Source organism: Lepidochelys olivacea, assembly GCF_965140295.1.
Source record: "Lepidochelys olivacea isolate rLepOli2 genome assembly, chromosome: 2".
Lineage (NCBI taxonomy): Eukaryota > Metazoa > Chordata > Testudines > Cheloniidae > Lepidochelys > Lepidochelys olivacea.
This window is the reverse complement of record NC_140412.1, coordinates 63,031,117-63,045,461: the sequence shown is the minus strand read 5'-3', so window position 1 is coordinate 63,045,461 and position 14,345 is coordinate 63,031,117. Positions and strand designations below refer to the sequence as shown.

General features: G+C 39.7%; 1 protein-coding gene across 1 annotated transcript in view; it reads right to left on the bottom strand.

Moving 5' to 3' along the window:
- The window catches only part of ARMC1 (armadillo repeat containing 1), a 45,816-nt gene extending 31,573 nt beyond the window's left edge, over nucleotides 1–14,243 (bottom strand). Inside the window, exons 1-3 of the mRNA XM_084620547.1 lie at nucleotides 14,082–14,243; nucleotides 8,663–8,852; nucleotides 1,767–1,858 (exon numbers count right to left, since the gene is read on the bottom strand). Coding sequence (XP_084476673.1) covers nucleotides 1,767–1,858; nucleotides 8,663–8,836 — 266 coding nt within the window. The 5' untranslated portion in view covers nucleotides 8,837–8,852; nucleotides 14,082–14,243. The remainder of the gene's footprint in view (nucleotides 1–1,766; nucleotides 1,859–8,662; nucleotides 8,853–14,081) is intronic.
- Between the last annotated feature and the right edge of the window lie 102 nt (nucleotides 14,244–14,345).

Genomic DNA, 14,345 nt, shown 5'->3' with positions numbered 1-14,345 from the left:
CATGACATGAATTCTGTCAAAATTGTATTGCAAGATACAAAAGTCTGAGAACAGGACTTTGAAAGCTTAACTTGTTAGCTGATTTTTTCCATCCTTTACAGAAAAGTCCTTCTTGAAATTCACACACATATAACACACACACACACACATATACACACATATTTAATTAATTCTAGAGCTGAAGATCATCCAATTTTGGAAATGGTATGAGCCTTATACAGCATCTACCCCATGCTGTGAAACTACCAAAAACACTACCACTACAAGAACATGGAAGTTGTCATAATGGATCAGACCTGTAATTCATCCAGTCCAGTATCCTGTGTCCAGCGCCAGATACTTCAGAGAAAGGTGCAAATACCCCACCGTAGGCAGATGTGACATAATCTGCCCCGCTAAAAGGTCTATCTCATCCTAATCCCTAACAGCTCAAGTCTGGTTTAAACCCTAAATAATTCCTTTCACTATTTTACCAGTTGAGTATTAATGACAGACTTCCAATGATTTATATGGAAGAAACTGGGTGGTTTCAGCTAACCATTATCCAACCTTGCGAGTCGCTCATTTTACTGAAATTTAGATTTAGAATATTCTCAAACAAATGCAACCAGTTGGCTCAAATATTCTTCTCCAAGAGTTTCTGGAAATGTTTCACTAGCTCTTTCTGAATGATCCCTGTTGACAACTTCAACATTTATATTAATATTTCTAGCTTTGATATTACACAAAAGTATCACATTAAGGTGTCCTGCTCAACTATGTCATTCTGACCAACTAAGACAGCACCATGTTTTCCGAGGCAAATAAAAATGGTATGTGTCAATATGAGGGACTACTCGCTTACTACACTGATCACTAATGTAGTCCTGAAATAGGTGGATGACTACTATGAGATTTAGTAACTAGATAGCAGTATTCTTGTTAGTAATAAAAGAATCCTCCTTCCCCCCGCAAAAAAGAGATTTGACACCTGGTACAATTTAAAGGTTATTCTGATTTCTTTTCTTTTTAAATAAGGACTGTTCAAATTCTGCAGCACATATTAACTTTCCATGGGTCCAGCATATCTAACAGATTCTCTAAAGTTCCAGGATGAATAGTGTGGTCAACAACTCTTCTCCTGAGGCACAATGGAACTTTCTGCCATAAAGGTAAAGCTTAATCTGTGCAGGAGACACAGCAATCCCACAGGTTGATCCAAGACCACAAACTAACTCCCACAGAAACTAAGGACGATCACAAATCTCACCATCTTCCGCTTCAAGTGCAAGGCACATTTCAACCTTGCTTTCTCAAGGACACAGCAGCAGGTACACAAAAACCCACTCAAACAAAACATGATACTGCACACACTAGTCTCCCTCTGGGGAGATTACGAGCGAAAGAATGAACCACAAGTGACATGTTAGTCAAGTCACTTAATTCATTACTGGAAGGCACTTGGATACTACAGTGATGAAGGCGATATAAGAACCTATAGTATATGGAACAGAACTCTGAGCAGCTGAAACCTCCCTCAGTAGGCAAGCTCCTTTCAACTGGGCACTTGTAGTGTAATAACATTTAATTGATCTGTTATACTGAATAAAATTCAAACTAGTAATAGCTTTAAACCATAAGATCCAAAGAGGAACAAATGCATGCTATACGGTCATGAAATTCATTACATAAATTCAGGCGGTAGAGTTTTATTTGATACTAACTTGTTATTACACAAAACAACGTGGCCTGTCTGTTTTCAGATCTGGCAGCCCCTATGGACTTACCTTTGTATTACAGTTTGTAAGCTCAGCATCATACCCAGTTCACTTTTCATCTTTTCTCTGTTGGCCCGGCATTCTGCCAAATACCGGAGAGCCTAAAAGAAAAGAAGGATAATAACCATCAGAAGCTGCTTCTGTTATTTCATCATTATTTTCTATTTCTGATATTTCAAATAATGAACTATTTAACAATTCATAGTTTCTAAAATAAAAAAAGGTGTTGGATAGTTAGAATATGCAATTTCAGTGCACCAGCTCCACCTCAGAGACATTTGCCACATCGTGCTAGGTGCAAAAAAGAAGCAGCAATTACAGGCATAAGATGCCTCTTTAGAATATTCAGACAGAACCTGGAACAGAAGACTGCCACCGCTACCCCCCTCTTTTGTGAATATTAGGGAAAGTCTGAACATTGTTAATAGATACAAAGAAATAGTTGAAATGTACCCTTTCTGAGATTCACAAATGCAATACAATACACATTCTGGAGGCAGGGTCCCAAGAAAAGAAAATCTTTCTGAAACACTCAAAGTTTGCATTCAAGAGTTCTTATACTGATGATTTCCATGGGTCTCCTCTTCCATGGAATACAGAAACAGTTGGCTGAACTCATGAAAACCTTACGCATAACTCAATGGCAGCTCTCTGTTTGTATGTATTTTTGAACACCAGATCCAATCAATTCCAAACATGATCATCTGTTTAGCACAGCTACAGCTTTAAAGCACCTCTGAAATTGTCTACAGATCTATCAACTAGTTGACAGCAGCCATTAAAACCTTCAGGTATAACAATACCCCATCTCATTTCTGCCTACCCCCAATAGAGTTTAACACGCTGATGTCCTGAATGATTTCTCTCTCAGACAAATAATAATAGCAGGGAGAGGAAGGGGAATGTGAACGTGTGCACAGACTCTAGCATGGGGGAGAGGAAGAATGGGGTGGGCGGGCACACAGAACCCCTGGCAGTGGGAGGGGAAGTTAGGGTACCCTGGTATGTGGGGAGGGTGGCACACAGAGTCCCTAGCATACAGGTGAATAGGGAAATGGGGGGGCACACAGAGATCCTGCCATGTAGAGAGACGTAGGAATGGGGGGCACAGAGACCCTCCCATTGGGGCAGAATGGAAAACCATAATATGGAAGGAGAGAGGAAGCGGGGGAAGGGATGCACATAGAAACCCTGGTTTGACAGGGAAAATGGGAGACCCAGGGTGCTCCTCATGCTTTGGAAAAGCTCCCCATATACATTTTCAAAATTAACTCATTATTCTCCTTCAAAACCCTCCTATAAACTCCAGTTTGCTCAGAGGCCTACATAAACTTTGACCACCAGTGATCACACTGACCAATACTGTCTCATTGCTTTGTCGTATTCTCCAATCTGGCTGTACCCAGCTGTTATCTCTTTTTAAGCTCTCTGGGGTAGAGACTGTCTTTTTGTTCTGTATTTGTATAGCGTCGGTATTATGGGGTTGTCATAAATATAAAGGGAAGGGTAAACCCCTTTGAAATCCCTCCTGGCCAGGGGAAAGCTCCTCTCACCTGTAAAGGGTTAAGAAGCTAAAGGTAACCTCGCTGGCATCTGACCAAAATGACCAATGAGGAGACAAGATACTTTCAAAAGCTGGGAGGAGGGAGAGAAACAAAGGGTCTGTGTGTCTGTCTATAGTCTGTCTTTGTCGGGGATAGACCAGGAATGGAGTCTTAGAACTTTTAGTAAATAATCTAGCTAGGTACGTGTTAGATTATGATTTCTTTAAATGGCTGAGAAAAGAATTGTGCTGAATAGAATAACTATTTCTGTCTGTGTATCTTTTTTGTAACTTAAGGTTTTGCCTAGAGGGGTTCTCTATGTTTTGAATCTAATTACCCTGTAAGGTATCTACCATCCTGATTTTACAGGGGAGATTTCTTTATTTCTATTTACTTCTATTTTTATTAAAAGTCTTCTTGTAAGAAAACTGAATGCTTTTTCATTGTTCTCAGATCCAAGGGTTTGGGTCTGTGGTCACCTATGCAAATTGGTGAGGCTTTTTATCCAACATTTCCCAGGAAAGGGGGGGTGCAAGTGTTGGGAGGATTGTTCATTGTTCTTAAGATCCAAGGGTCTGGGTCTGTAGTCACCTAGGCAAATTGGTGAGGCTTTTTTACCAAACCTTGTCCAGGGAGTGGGGTGCAAGGTTTTGGGAAGTATTTGGGGGGGGGGGGAAGACACGTCCAAACAGCTCTTCCCCAGTAACCAGTATTAGTTTGGGGGCGGTAGCGGCCAATCCAAGGACAACGGGTGGAATATTTTGTACCTTGGGGAAGTTTTGACCTAAGCTGGTAAAGATAAGCTTAGGAGGTTTTTCATGCAGGTCCCAACATCTGTACCCTAGAGTTCAGAGTGGGGGAGGAACCTTGACAGGGGTCCTAGTCCATGCCTGGGACTCCTGGCTGCTATGATAATACAAATGATAAATAACTGTAATAACGGCAGAGTGGTGAAATGATGGACACAGACTCCATGGTGGGAGGAAATTGGGGGACCTTGGTACAGGTGGAAGGGAGGAATGGGGGCACACAGAACCCCTACTACTAGAGAGATATGGAGAAGTTTCAGGGAACCCCTGAAATGAAGGGGGATGGAAGGGTGGCACACAAGGAGCTTATGGGGGCACGGAGGAATACAATGAGCCCCTGGTGTATGCTATAAGCTCCCCGCTCAAGAAGTGTGTGACCCTCTTAGTAGATCTATTGGAAAAATGTGCCTGTTGATGCAGGGGACTAGGAATCAAGGCACCCAGGTTCTATGGAAGAAACACTGGTAAAGTCACTTGCTTTCTCTGTCCTTATTTCCATTTTATAAATGACAACACAGCTTAAGTATTATTTCACAGGGGTGCTGAACAGCTTGTTGTAAGACTGCATGTGCAACACCTTCTTAACGCAGGCAAACTTACCCACAGAACCGTATTTTGATTAAAATCTGTTAGGGATATGCTACAGTATTTATGGCATTCCTTAGATTTGTTATTTTCTCTTTAAAAAAAAAAAGGATAATCTGGAATTGTTTGGCAAGGGGGATCCCCACCTTGTTTAATGTGTCCCTTGAACAGCAAGATACAGGTGCCTGTGGAACCCTTCTTGGGAACCTACATCTCGTGCCATTGCAAATGTCATGTAAAAAACAAAATTTTCAGTGTTGTAGAAATATGGATGAGACACACCACCTCCAGTTTTCAGCTGTGCAAGTCAAAACACTTTGAACAAGGCAGGGCACCAGAGGATCTCTGCCTTATTCGACGTGAAAGGTTCAACTAACTTGAACTTTTAGTAGACAACCAAATTAACTACAATATATGCACAAGGCATCCTATCTTCCACACTGGAGAACTGCTGTAAGAAATATTACTAGCATGTTAATTTACTGCCCAAGTGCAATGTGCAATTTTTAAAGGCTCAAAACTCAATGAAAACAAAACCAATTTTCACCAGAACACTCAAAGGGGCTTCTTCTAAGACGCTTCTGCCCTCAGTCACTTCACCATTACAGCCATAAAAAAGCCATATTTAATAAAAAATTCTTAATGAGAGAAAGTAGTTTATGTATCTACTTTCTGAATACTCAACAGCAGCTCTACTGTTTATACTCATACTTCAAAAATAGAACCAACATTTCAGATAATAGTCTGACTCTAAACATAGATTTATAAAGGAAACCCTTGAGTAGCCTTAATCATTGCTATTGCTAGGGCTCCACTTCTAATAAAGAGTGATTTTTTAAGATTTTGGGCATGCCACAAAGAGGATGTTGTAGCCTCAAACCGAAGAAATAAATAAAAAGAAGAGCAGTAGAATGTGCCACAATGTACAGAATAGATACTGCTCTTTTATCAAAAAGCTGTTGAAACAAAAAGAGGAGTACTGAAGTGGGACAGAAATACCAGGCGAAAGAACTCAAAGATTTTTCAGCCTCAAAGTCTCAATTTATTTGTATTACATAGTTTCTCCATTTTTTTGATCAACAGCTAGAAAGTGAAAAATGTATCTCGTTCATGGGATTCCTGGATATTATATGTAACGTTCATCTGATGTGTTTGGAATCATTGTTCACGATGCCATAACTTTAACAGAAATTTCATTTTATTAAACTACCTCAAGGGCAGACTGCTAATTACTCTCCTATGACAAGAAAAAAAGAAAAATCTGAAAAAGGTTTTTATGACGACGACTGTGGCAAAGCTTCAGAGGCACCTTACAGCTAATGATTTGATAGCTTTAATCTATTTCGTATCCAGGTAGAACTTTGATTGCTCCTCCCCAAGCCTGTGATATGGACTTATTTGCTGCCCAAGGTTTTGTTTTCTTGTCTTTACAGATGAACTTTTCTGCAAAATTTGATACTGCTGACTAGAGGTTTCCAGCAATTGATTATTGGCACTGCTTTGTTTGCAACACCACTTTCTTGGTTAAAATCTCAAATTTCTCAGCTGATGAGATGTATTGTATTTCCAGTGTTACCTTTTTGTGGGGGGAAAGGGAGGTGGCTCCCAAGGTCAATATAGTATTGTGCTTGAAGGGTTTCCTCGAAACACTAGCTTATCTACCTGCATTCCAGGACCACACATGACAGACTCATACCTGAGATATACCCAGATAGCTGAGGACTTTGCACAAGTACTCAGTGTGTTACATAATTGCTTTTGTGATAATAAATTGTGAAAGTTGACTCATTCCCTAAATGGAATCATACAGCAGGTCTGTTGCTCAATGAACACCTCACAACAGTGTGCCTAGTCCCTTACTTATTTTATGGTAGCTATATATTGTTCTTTCCAAAGATGTATTTCTAACATTTATTCTCAAATCCTACCTCTATTTTTGGCATGTTTTATAGTTAGAATGCAAGGCCATTTTATTTCCATCTGAGTAATCTGAAGTCCTTTAAAGTCTCTGGTTCTACATTTATGACAGTTTAATTACAACCTTTGCTATCCTGCCAAGATGTGGAGACTCATATACTTCTATCAAACTCTACTAATCATTTCCACTTATAGTCTGAGTTTCCCTGCACCGCTATTCAAACACTTCTAGAAGTCTGTCTAAACAGTCATCGGAATTAAAGACCTGAGCACAGTATTTCCATGTTGAGACAAACAGCTGTCTATTCGCAAAGCAATAGATTAATTGTTTTGCTTATATTAACTTCTCCTTTGGCTCACTATTCAATATCAAAGATTTTTAGCTCAAATCACACCTTCTGTAACACTACATAATTTGATACAAATGGGAGCTGCTAGATGCTCAGTCAGCATTTTCAAAAATGAGGTCATTTAGGGCCTGATCCAAAGCCTACTCAAGTCAGATGAAAGACTCAGGCTGAATTTCACAGATCAGGCCCAATTCAGCATACTTAAGGATCTGACAAACATTAAGCACATCAGTAGCCTCACTGATGATAAGCATAGGTTTAAGTAACCTTCCTGATTTAGGACTTTGCTTAGTCACCTCAATGTGGATTTAATTTTTGAAAATCTTAGTTCAAGTTTTAAAAAAAGGATTAGATACACCTAGTTAACCATAAAGTTTCTGATTTTTTTAATGTAGAATCAAGTAGGGACTCAAGATAATCGCTCATTTTAAGCTCTTCACTCTTGGGTTGCTGGATTTCAATGACATCCACATTTATACAGGTTCTTCCATCTGAGGATATCAAGTCACTTTACAGATATTAACACATTAATAGGCACAATGCTCCTATGAAGTAACTATAATCCTCTCCTTTTGGCAGTGTTTGCAATATCAGGCACTAAGATGGTATTTGTATTAAAAACTTAGTGGCATAAAATCTTTGTAACTTCAAATAGAAATTGCTTCAGTGTTAAAAGTCTAAAGAACTTCTCATTGTTAATACATACAGTTAGAGTGATTTTTTTAAATACATGCAGGCCAAATTTTTGACGAAACAGGAACCCAAACTTATTCTCCAAAGACAATATTATGGCACCTGCAGGTGGAATTTTCAAAAGCACTCAATGGGACTTGTGGTCCTAAGTCACCTGACTTCAAATTGCAAACCTTGATGGAGAAGCATAGCAGGTGGAAGCATTTCAGGTTTCTTGATTTGTGGAAATTCACTGTATTTGAGGGTGAAGTTTGTTGCAAATATAGCACAGGCTATATTTATCTCTGTTTATCAATTTTGTGTTTAAGTTTGTGTCATTTTTACAATAAGGATGTTAATGAGGCCATGGACTTCTCCTTATCAGAACAGATGAGCTTTTAAAGTGTGGAACTTCTTAGTAGGAAAAGAAATCTATGTAAAATCTGAAACTCTACTAACAATTAGGAAAACTAAAGAAACAAGTAAAACAAACCCATCCATTTTAGGAATTTAAAACTATGAAATGGGAAGACAGGAAAACACTAGCACTATATACATAATACAACATGAAGTAAAATTTAAAAATCTATTTAAATAAAAAAATTATGATTTTTTTAAAAAAATTGATTTTTATTCACCCACTTCCAATCAAGAGAAAAGGCATTATGTCAGTGCAGTACTTAGATTTTAAGAGTCACACTATTCACATTCATCAGGTACAAGCAAAGTCTGAAGAGAAGCATGCATACAGTTACATGTGACAAGCTACATTATAGCTTTTCCCTCTGCATACCCAAAGTTAGAGGGTTACCTTCTAAAACACACACACACACACACACACACAGTAAATTAATCTATAACAACTTGTTCTCCAATTTCAGAATGATTTTGTCACTCATTAATTGTTGAAATGGGGGTGGCAGAAAATTAAGCACGACAATGACAATAATTTGACACAAGGTACAAGCAGCAAACAAAGCAAATAAAAAGCCCACTGATCTAAAAAAAAAAAAAAATCGATTACTTACTAGTAACGCTGAGTGAACAACTGGAGGGCTAGGGTGATCCAAAAACAAAATAAGGCCTGGCAGACATCCCTGATCCTGAACGATGGCTCGTCTATTTAAAGGGTCAGCTGCTAGGTCTCGCAGCTGGTTAACTACTGCTAGCGCATCAGGCTCCTCACTCATAGTGGAGTTCATTTTCCTGTGCCAACACCTGTTGAATAAATTCTGTATTAGTAACAGTTTATTATTAATGAATCTCTGATTAAACTGTAGTCAATATAGAATGCAACACTCTGTCTTGTTCTTAGGGGCATACAGACAAATGGAACTCACAATATGCAGACTCTATACCACGGAAACTGGAAATTTAAGAGTTCATATACAGAGAACGACAATTTTTGTTAATTGTCTACTAGTTCAATCTTCATGTATAATTTTTAGGCCTGACAATCTTTACAGAAGATACATAGGCAATAATTGATAAAAGTATTGTCAAATACTGCTTAGACCAATTATGGTCATGGATGAAGAACCAACAGTTTATTAACGATGACACTGTCTATGGAAACCTAAAACATATCATCCCAATTCTGTATTATATCTAAAGTAAATCTGTAAAGAAACATACAATCCATGTTTCCCTAATAAATGTTTAAACTGCAAGTTTCAGCTTTCATATTAATCTCTTACACATAACAAACGTGTACCAAAAAGGCAAATCAAAATTTGTATCCATGTCATCAGGCACTTCTAACGTTTTACTTCATTCTGGAATTACATATCAAATATGTATAACCCAGCACAAATTCAAGCCCCTTACAAAGTACCTTTGGTATTCTCTCTCTACTGAATACTTTTGGTATTCTCCGTCTTAAAATAAATAAATAAGGCATGGCCTTCATCTTGCTCCTACCAAAGACAAGGGGAACCAGTTTGATTTTGAATGAAGGAGATGTTGGGTGGACAGCACTGGACTCTAAAGCTGCCTAAACAGAGAACAGTTACATCCTGGATAGCAACAGCACAAATTTTCCTATGGGATGCCCCTCAGTAGTGGAGGAACCATATCTTGAGTTGAAAAGTTAGTTAAGATCAAAGGACGGATCCTCAGTTGTTCTGAGACTGACAAGTAGAGTACAGACTACGGACCTGTTCTTGACAGCACTAACTCAAGTACTTAACTTTAATACTCATGAGTATGATTAAAGCAACATTGTCAGCTTGACTTTTCTTTTTAAATGGATTGATTTTTTATTAAAAAAAAAATCCAAGTTTCTAACAGATCACTCTTTAAACAGTATGCCCTGTTTTTTTTAAAAAATGTTGAAGAAAAATTGTATACAGTTTCTTCTGCTCTCATCTTGAAGTTTATAAAGACCTTTTCAGAAAAAAAGAAACACTCTGTGGAGGAAACAGTGACACTCATCAGGGTGGATTTAAATCACAAGTCAAGATGACTCAATTTAATCATGGATTTCTACATAAAAGTGCATTCTTGTGGGTTGTTATAACCTTAATACATATTCTTCACAACTCAGGGACAAATGTAGGTTTCATTTTTGGAAGGTACATACTATACATTTTTAAAGTAATTTATTTTGAAAACTTTTCAGATTAGTTTTATAACTATATCAGAAAATGAATGATTGTTTGGTTATTTCATTTACCAAAGGTAACTGAAGCAAATATTTATGAAGTCACTGGGAGATGAACTATCTCCAGTTCAACAGGATAATCACTAATATTTGGAGGATTTTCTTGCCATGCTGTATTAGGAGGAGAACATCACCAGACAGACATTTAAATGGTTTTAATTAAAACAACATTATGTATTCTATGTATTTGAATTTAGTTAAACATTCAAGCTTTTTAAAATCAGGTTTGTTTTTGTTAAAATTTTTTTTAACTAAAATAGTTAAATGAAATATTTTAGATCTATTCCATCCCCAACAATCTTCTATTCATTGAACTTTTTGAAACTTTGCACTTTTAGAGAAAGGTAAGGGTTTGACTCTGTGTACACAAATTTGCAGAGGGGCAATAGGGTTGAGGTCTGTTATTTCTCACCTCTATACATTATTTATTTAAAAACATTTTTTGCTGTTAACAAGCATGATATCTCTGGAGACACAAATCCACAGTTTGAGAATAGCAAAACTAGGCATCTCTGATGGTATCTTCTCGACTGAGCACTGAGTCCCATTGGGTAGATGGAAAGATTAACTTAAATAATCTATACAGAAGCCCCTGGAGCCCCATAAGATTGAGTCCCTAATCCATTCAATACAAAATGGAATTCAATATAAAACTTTCTTAAATATTACATGAATATATTGTCTCATACTGTAGAATTAGAATTTCTAATCCCTATTCCATGATGAGATATCTTTGAGCTATAATGTATCTATCTTTAGATGGATTTTTTTTGATAAAATGCTTTTTGAGGAAAAAACCTGATTTAAATAAAAAAATCAGATTTTTTTTAAAATCATTGATTTTTATCCACCTGGAAAGTCATTAAATACTCAAAATAAACACACACACAAAAAGAAAGAAAAAAAATCTTAGGCTTTACTTGTAACTATAGTAGGTTCAAAAGTTAAGAACATAAGAACAGTCATACTGGGTCAGAGCAAAGGTCCATCTAGCCCAATATCCTGTCTTCTGACAGTGGCCAATGCCAGGTGCCCCAGAGGGAATGAACAGAACACATAATCATCAAGTAATCCATCCCCTGTCACTCAATCCCAGCTTCAGGCAAACACAGGCTAGGGCAGGGGAGGCCAACCTGAGCCTGAGAAGGAACCAGAATTTACCAATGTACATTGCCAAAGAGCCACAGCCATACGTCAGCAGCCCCCCCATCAGCTCCCCGTACCTCCCGCCCACCAGCAGCCCCTCCCCCCTTCCTCACACCTCCTAATCAGCTGTTTTGTGGCGTGCAGGAGGCTCGGGGGGAGCGACAGCATTCCAGGCTCACGGGAAGGGGTGGGAATGGGTGGAGTGGGGGCAGGGCCTGTGGCAGAGCAGTGAGCAACCCCCTCCCCCCCGACACATTGAAAAGTTGACACCTGTAGCTCCAGCCCCGGAGTCTGTGCCTATATAAGGATCCGCATATTAACTTCTGAAGAGCCGCATGTGGCAACTCCTGGGCTAGGTACACCATCCCAGCCCATCCTAGCTAATAACCATTGATGGACCTATCCTCCATGAATTTACCTAGTTCTTTTTTGAACTCCGTTATAGACTTGGCCTTCACAACATCCTCTGCCAAAGAGTTCCACAGGTTGACTGTGTGTTGTGTGAAGCAATACTTCCTTTTATATGTTTTAACCTTCCCTTTTATCCAATGACTGCTTACTTTGGTTAAGACAGTGTTTCTCAACCAGGGCTCCCTGGGGGGCTGCAAGCTGGTTTCGGGGGGTCCACCAAACAGGGCCGGACTTAGACTTGCTGGAGCTCAGGGCAGAAAGCCGAAGCCCCACTGCCTGGGAAACATAGCTTCATGGGGCGCCAGGCAACTGCTGTGCTTGCTACCCCCTAACGCTGGCCCTGGCTTTTATATGCAGAAAAGCCGCTGTTGTGGCACAGATGGGCCGTGGAGTTTTTGTAAATGTTGGGGAGGCCTCAGAAAGAAAAAGGTTGAGAACCTTTAGTGAGGGACCTTGTCAAAGGCTTTCTGAAAATCTAAGTACACTATGTCTACTGGATCCCCCTTGTCCACATGTTTGTTGACCCCCTCAAAGAATTCTAGTAGATTGGTGAAGCATGATTTCCCTTTACAAAAAGCATGTTGACTCTTCCCCAACAAATCATGTTCACCTATGTGTATGAGAATTCTGTTCTTTCCTATAGTTTCAACTAGTTTGCCTGGTACTAAAGTTTTCAGACCAATGTGAGGTTCAGGTGTGATGGTGTCCGTTTATGTTACTAGTATTTCCTTCACACAGAATGTTGAAGTGAAGAACTGGTGCAAATGACCAGCTTCAAGGTTAATTTTTAAGGAGTTAACACCATAAGATCTGTACAGATCAAATAAGAAGCTACCATTTCACATAATAATTAGCATTTTACATTTGCAAAGCATTCTGCACACAATTTTCACAAAATCCCTGTAAACCAGGTAACTATTATCATTCCCACTTTATAGATGGCAAAACAGGCACAGATACTTTAAGTAATTTACTTAAAACCAGACATCAAGTCAATTACAGAGCTAAGATTGTAACCAGAGTGCTTTATTTCCAGTCCCATGCTCAATGCATCAGATCATTCATACCCTTTTATTATATACTACAAACAATTATTTTATTGGACCAACTTCTGTTGATGAGAGAGACAAGGTTTTGAGCTTACACAGAGCTCTTCTTTCAGGTCTAAGAAATTAACTCAGGCCTGAAGAAGAGCTTTGTGTAAGCTGAAAAGTTTGTTTCTCTCACCAACAGAAGCTAGTCCAATAAAAGACATTACCTCACCCACCTTGTCTTTCTAACTTACTGGGACCAACAAGGCTACAACAACACTGCATACAAATAATTCTGCTATTTTTATACAATATTTTTAATTTAAAAAAGGCAAAGCCATGTTTCTAATCCCCCCCTCCCTCCAAAAAAAATAGCAAGAATTTTTGTCTGGACATCATAACTCCTAAATTATTTTCACATCTTTTACACGGATTTTCTATGTGATCTCAGAAAATAACAATCTCACTCTGCTTTAGTTTCCTTATCATCTGTACACTGGAGATATTTACTGACCTCACATGAGTTTTGTGAGAATACATTAGTATTTGTAAGTGTTTTGAAATCCTTGGTTAGGGCGTCGCAGAATGTAGCGTTATTACTCATACTCATGGAAAAACATCAGTTTCAGGAACCCATCCCCTACACTTTTTAAAAAATAATCCAAACCTTCCTAACTGCAGTAATATGGAAACTAGTAAGGTTGTTGCATATAAGCACTCAATTTGCAAAAGCAGCAACAGATGGTTGAGTCCAGAATAACCCAGTTACTTTCTTCCCTCTTCGCTAGTGGGAAAAACTGTTGCTCCAAGGAGCAAAAAACCGCTAGGACTTGTTTAGATCTTGCCACTGGACCTAGTCCGCTAACGCAGCTGCCCGCACCCAAACCTTAGCAACTACAGATTCCGCGCCCCCGACCGTACCACGCTGCACAGAGGCCAACCCAACCCCTGTGGCCATCACTCTCCTCACACCCCTTCCAGCCTGAAAAGTGTGTGCCCGGGGTCGCAGCCTTTAAACCCCACTGCTCCCGCCTCACCGTCTCCAGCTGCCTCCTCAGCCGACCCGCTCCTTGGGCAAGTCCATTTCCCCTTACTCCTGCCCCCCGTCCCCTCCAGCGGCTTCACCCTCTTCTCAGGACCCGACCCAAGGTCCTGCCTTGCACCGCCGGGACAAGGCGCCTTCCCCAGCCCACTTACCGCTGCAGGAAGGTTTCACAGGCCCGGGCGCCTCAGCATCGTGCCCGGGCCGGGCTTTGCGTCGCTGAGGCCTGGTAACGGGCGTCAGTGGGGGACAATAGCGGGGGAAGGGAATTCAGATCCTCTACACACAGGGCACCCACCGGGACCACCTACCGCACCCCGATTGGCTGAAGCGAACAGCGCCCCTCCGCCATTCACAGCAAACGTTGTTACACCACAGTCTGATTGGCTGCTCCTAGGGCATTGTGGGTACAGTAGGGT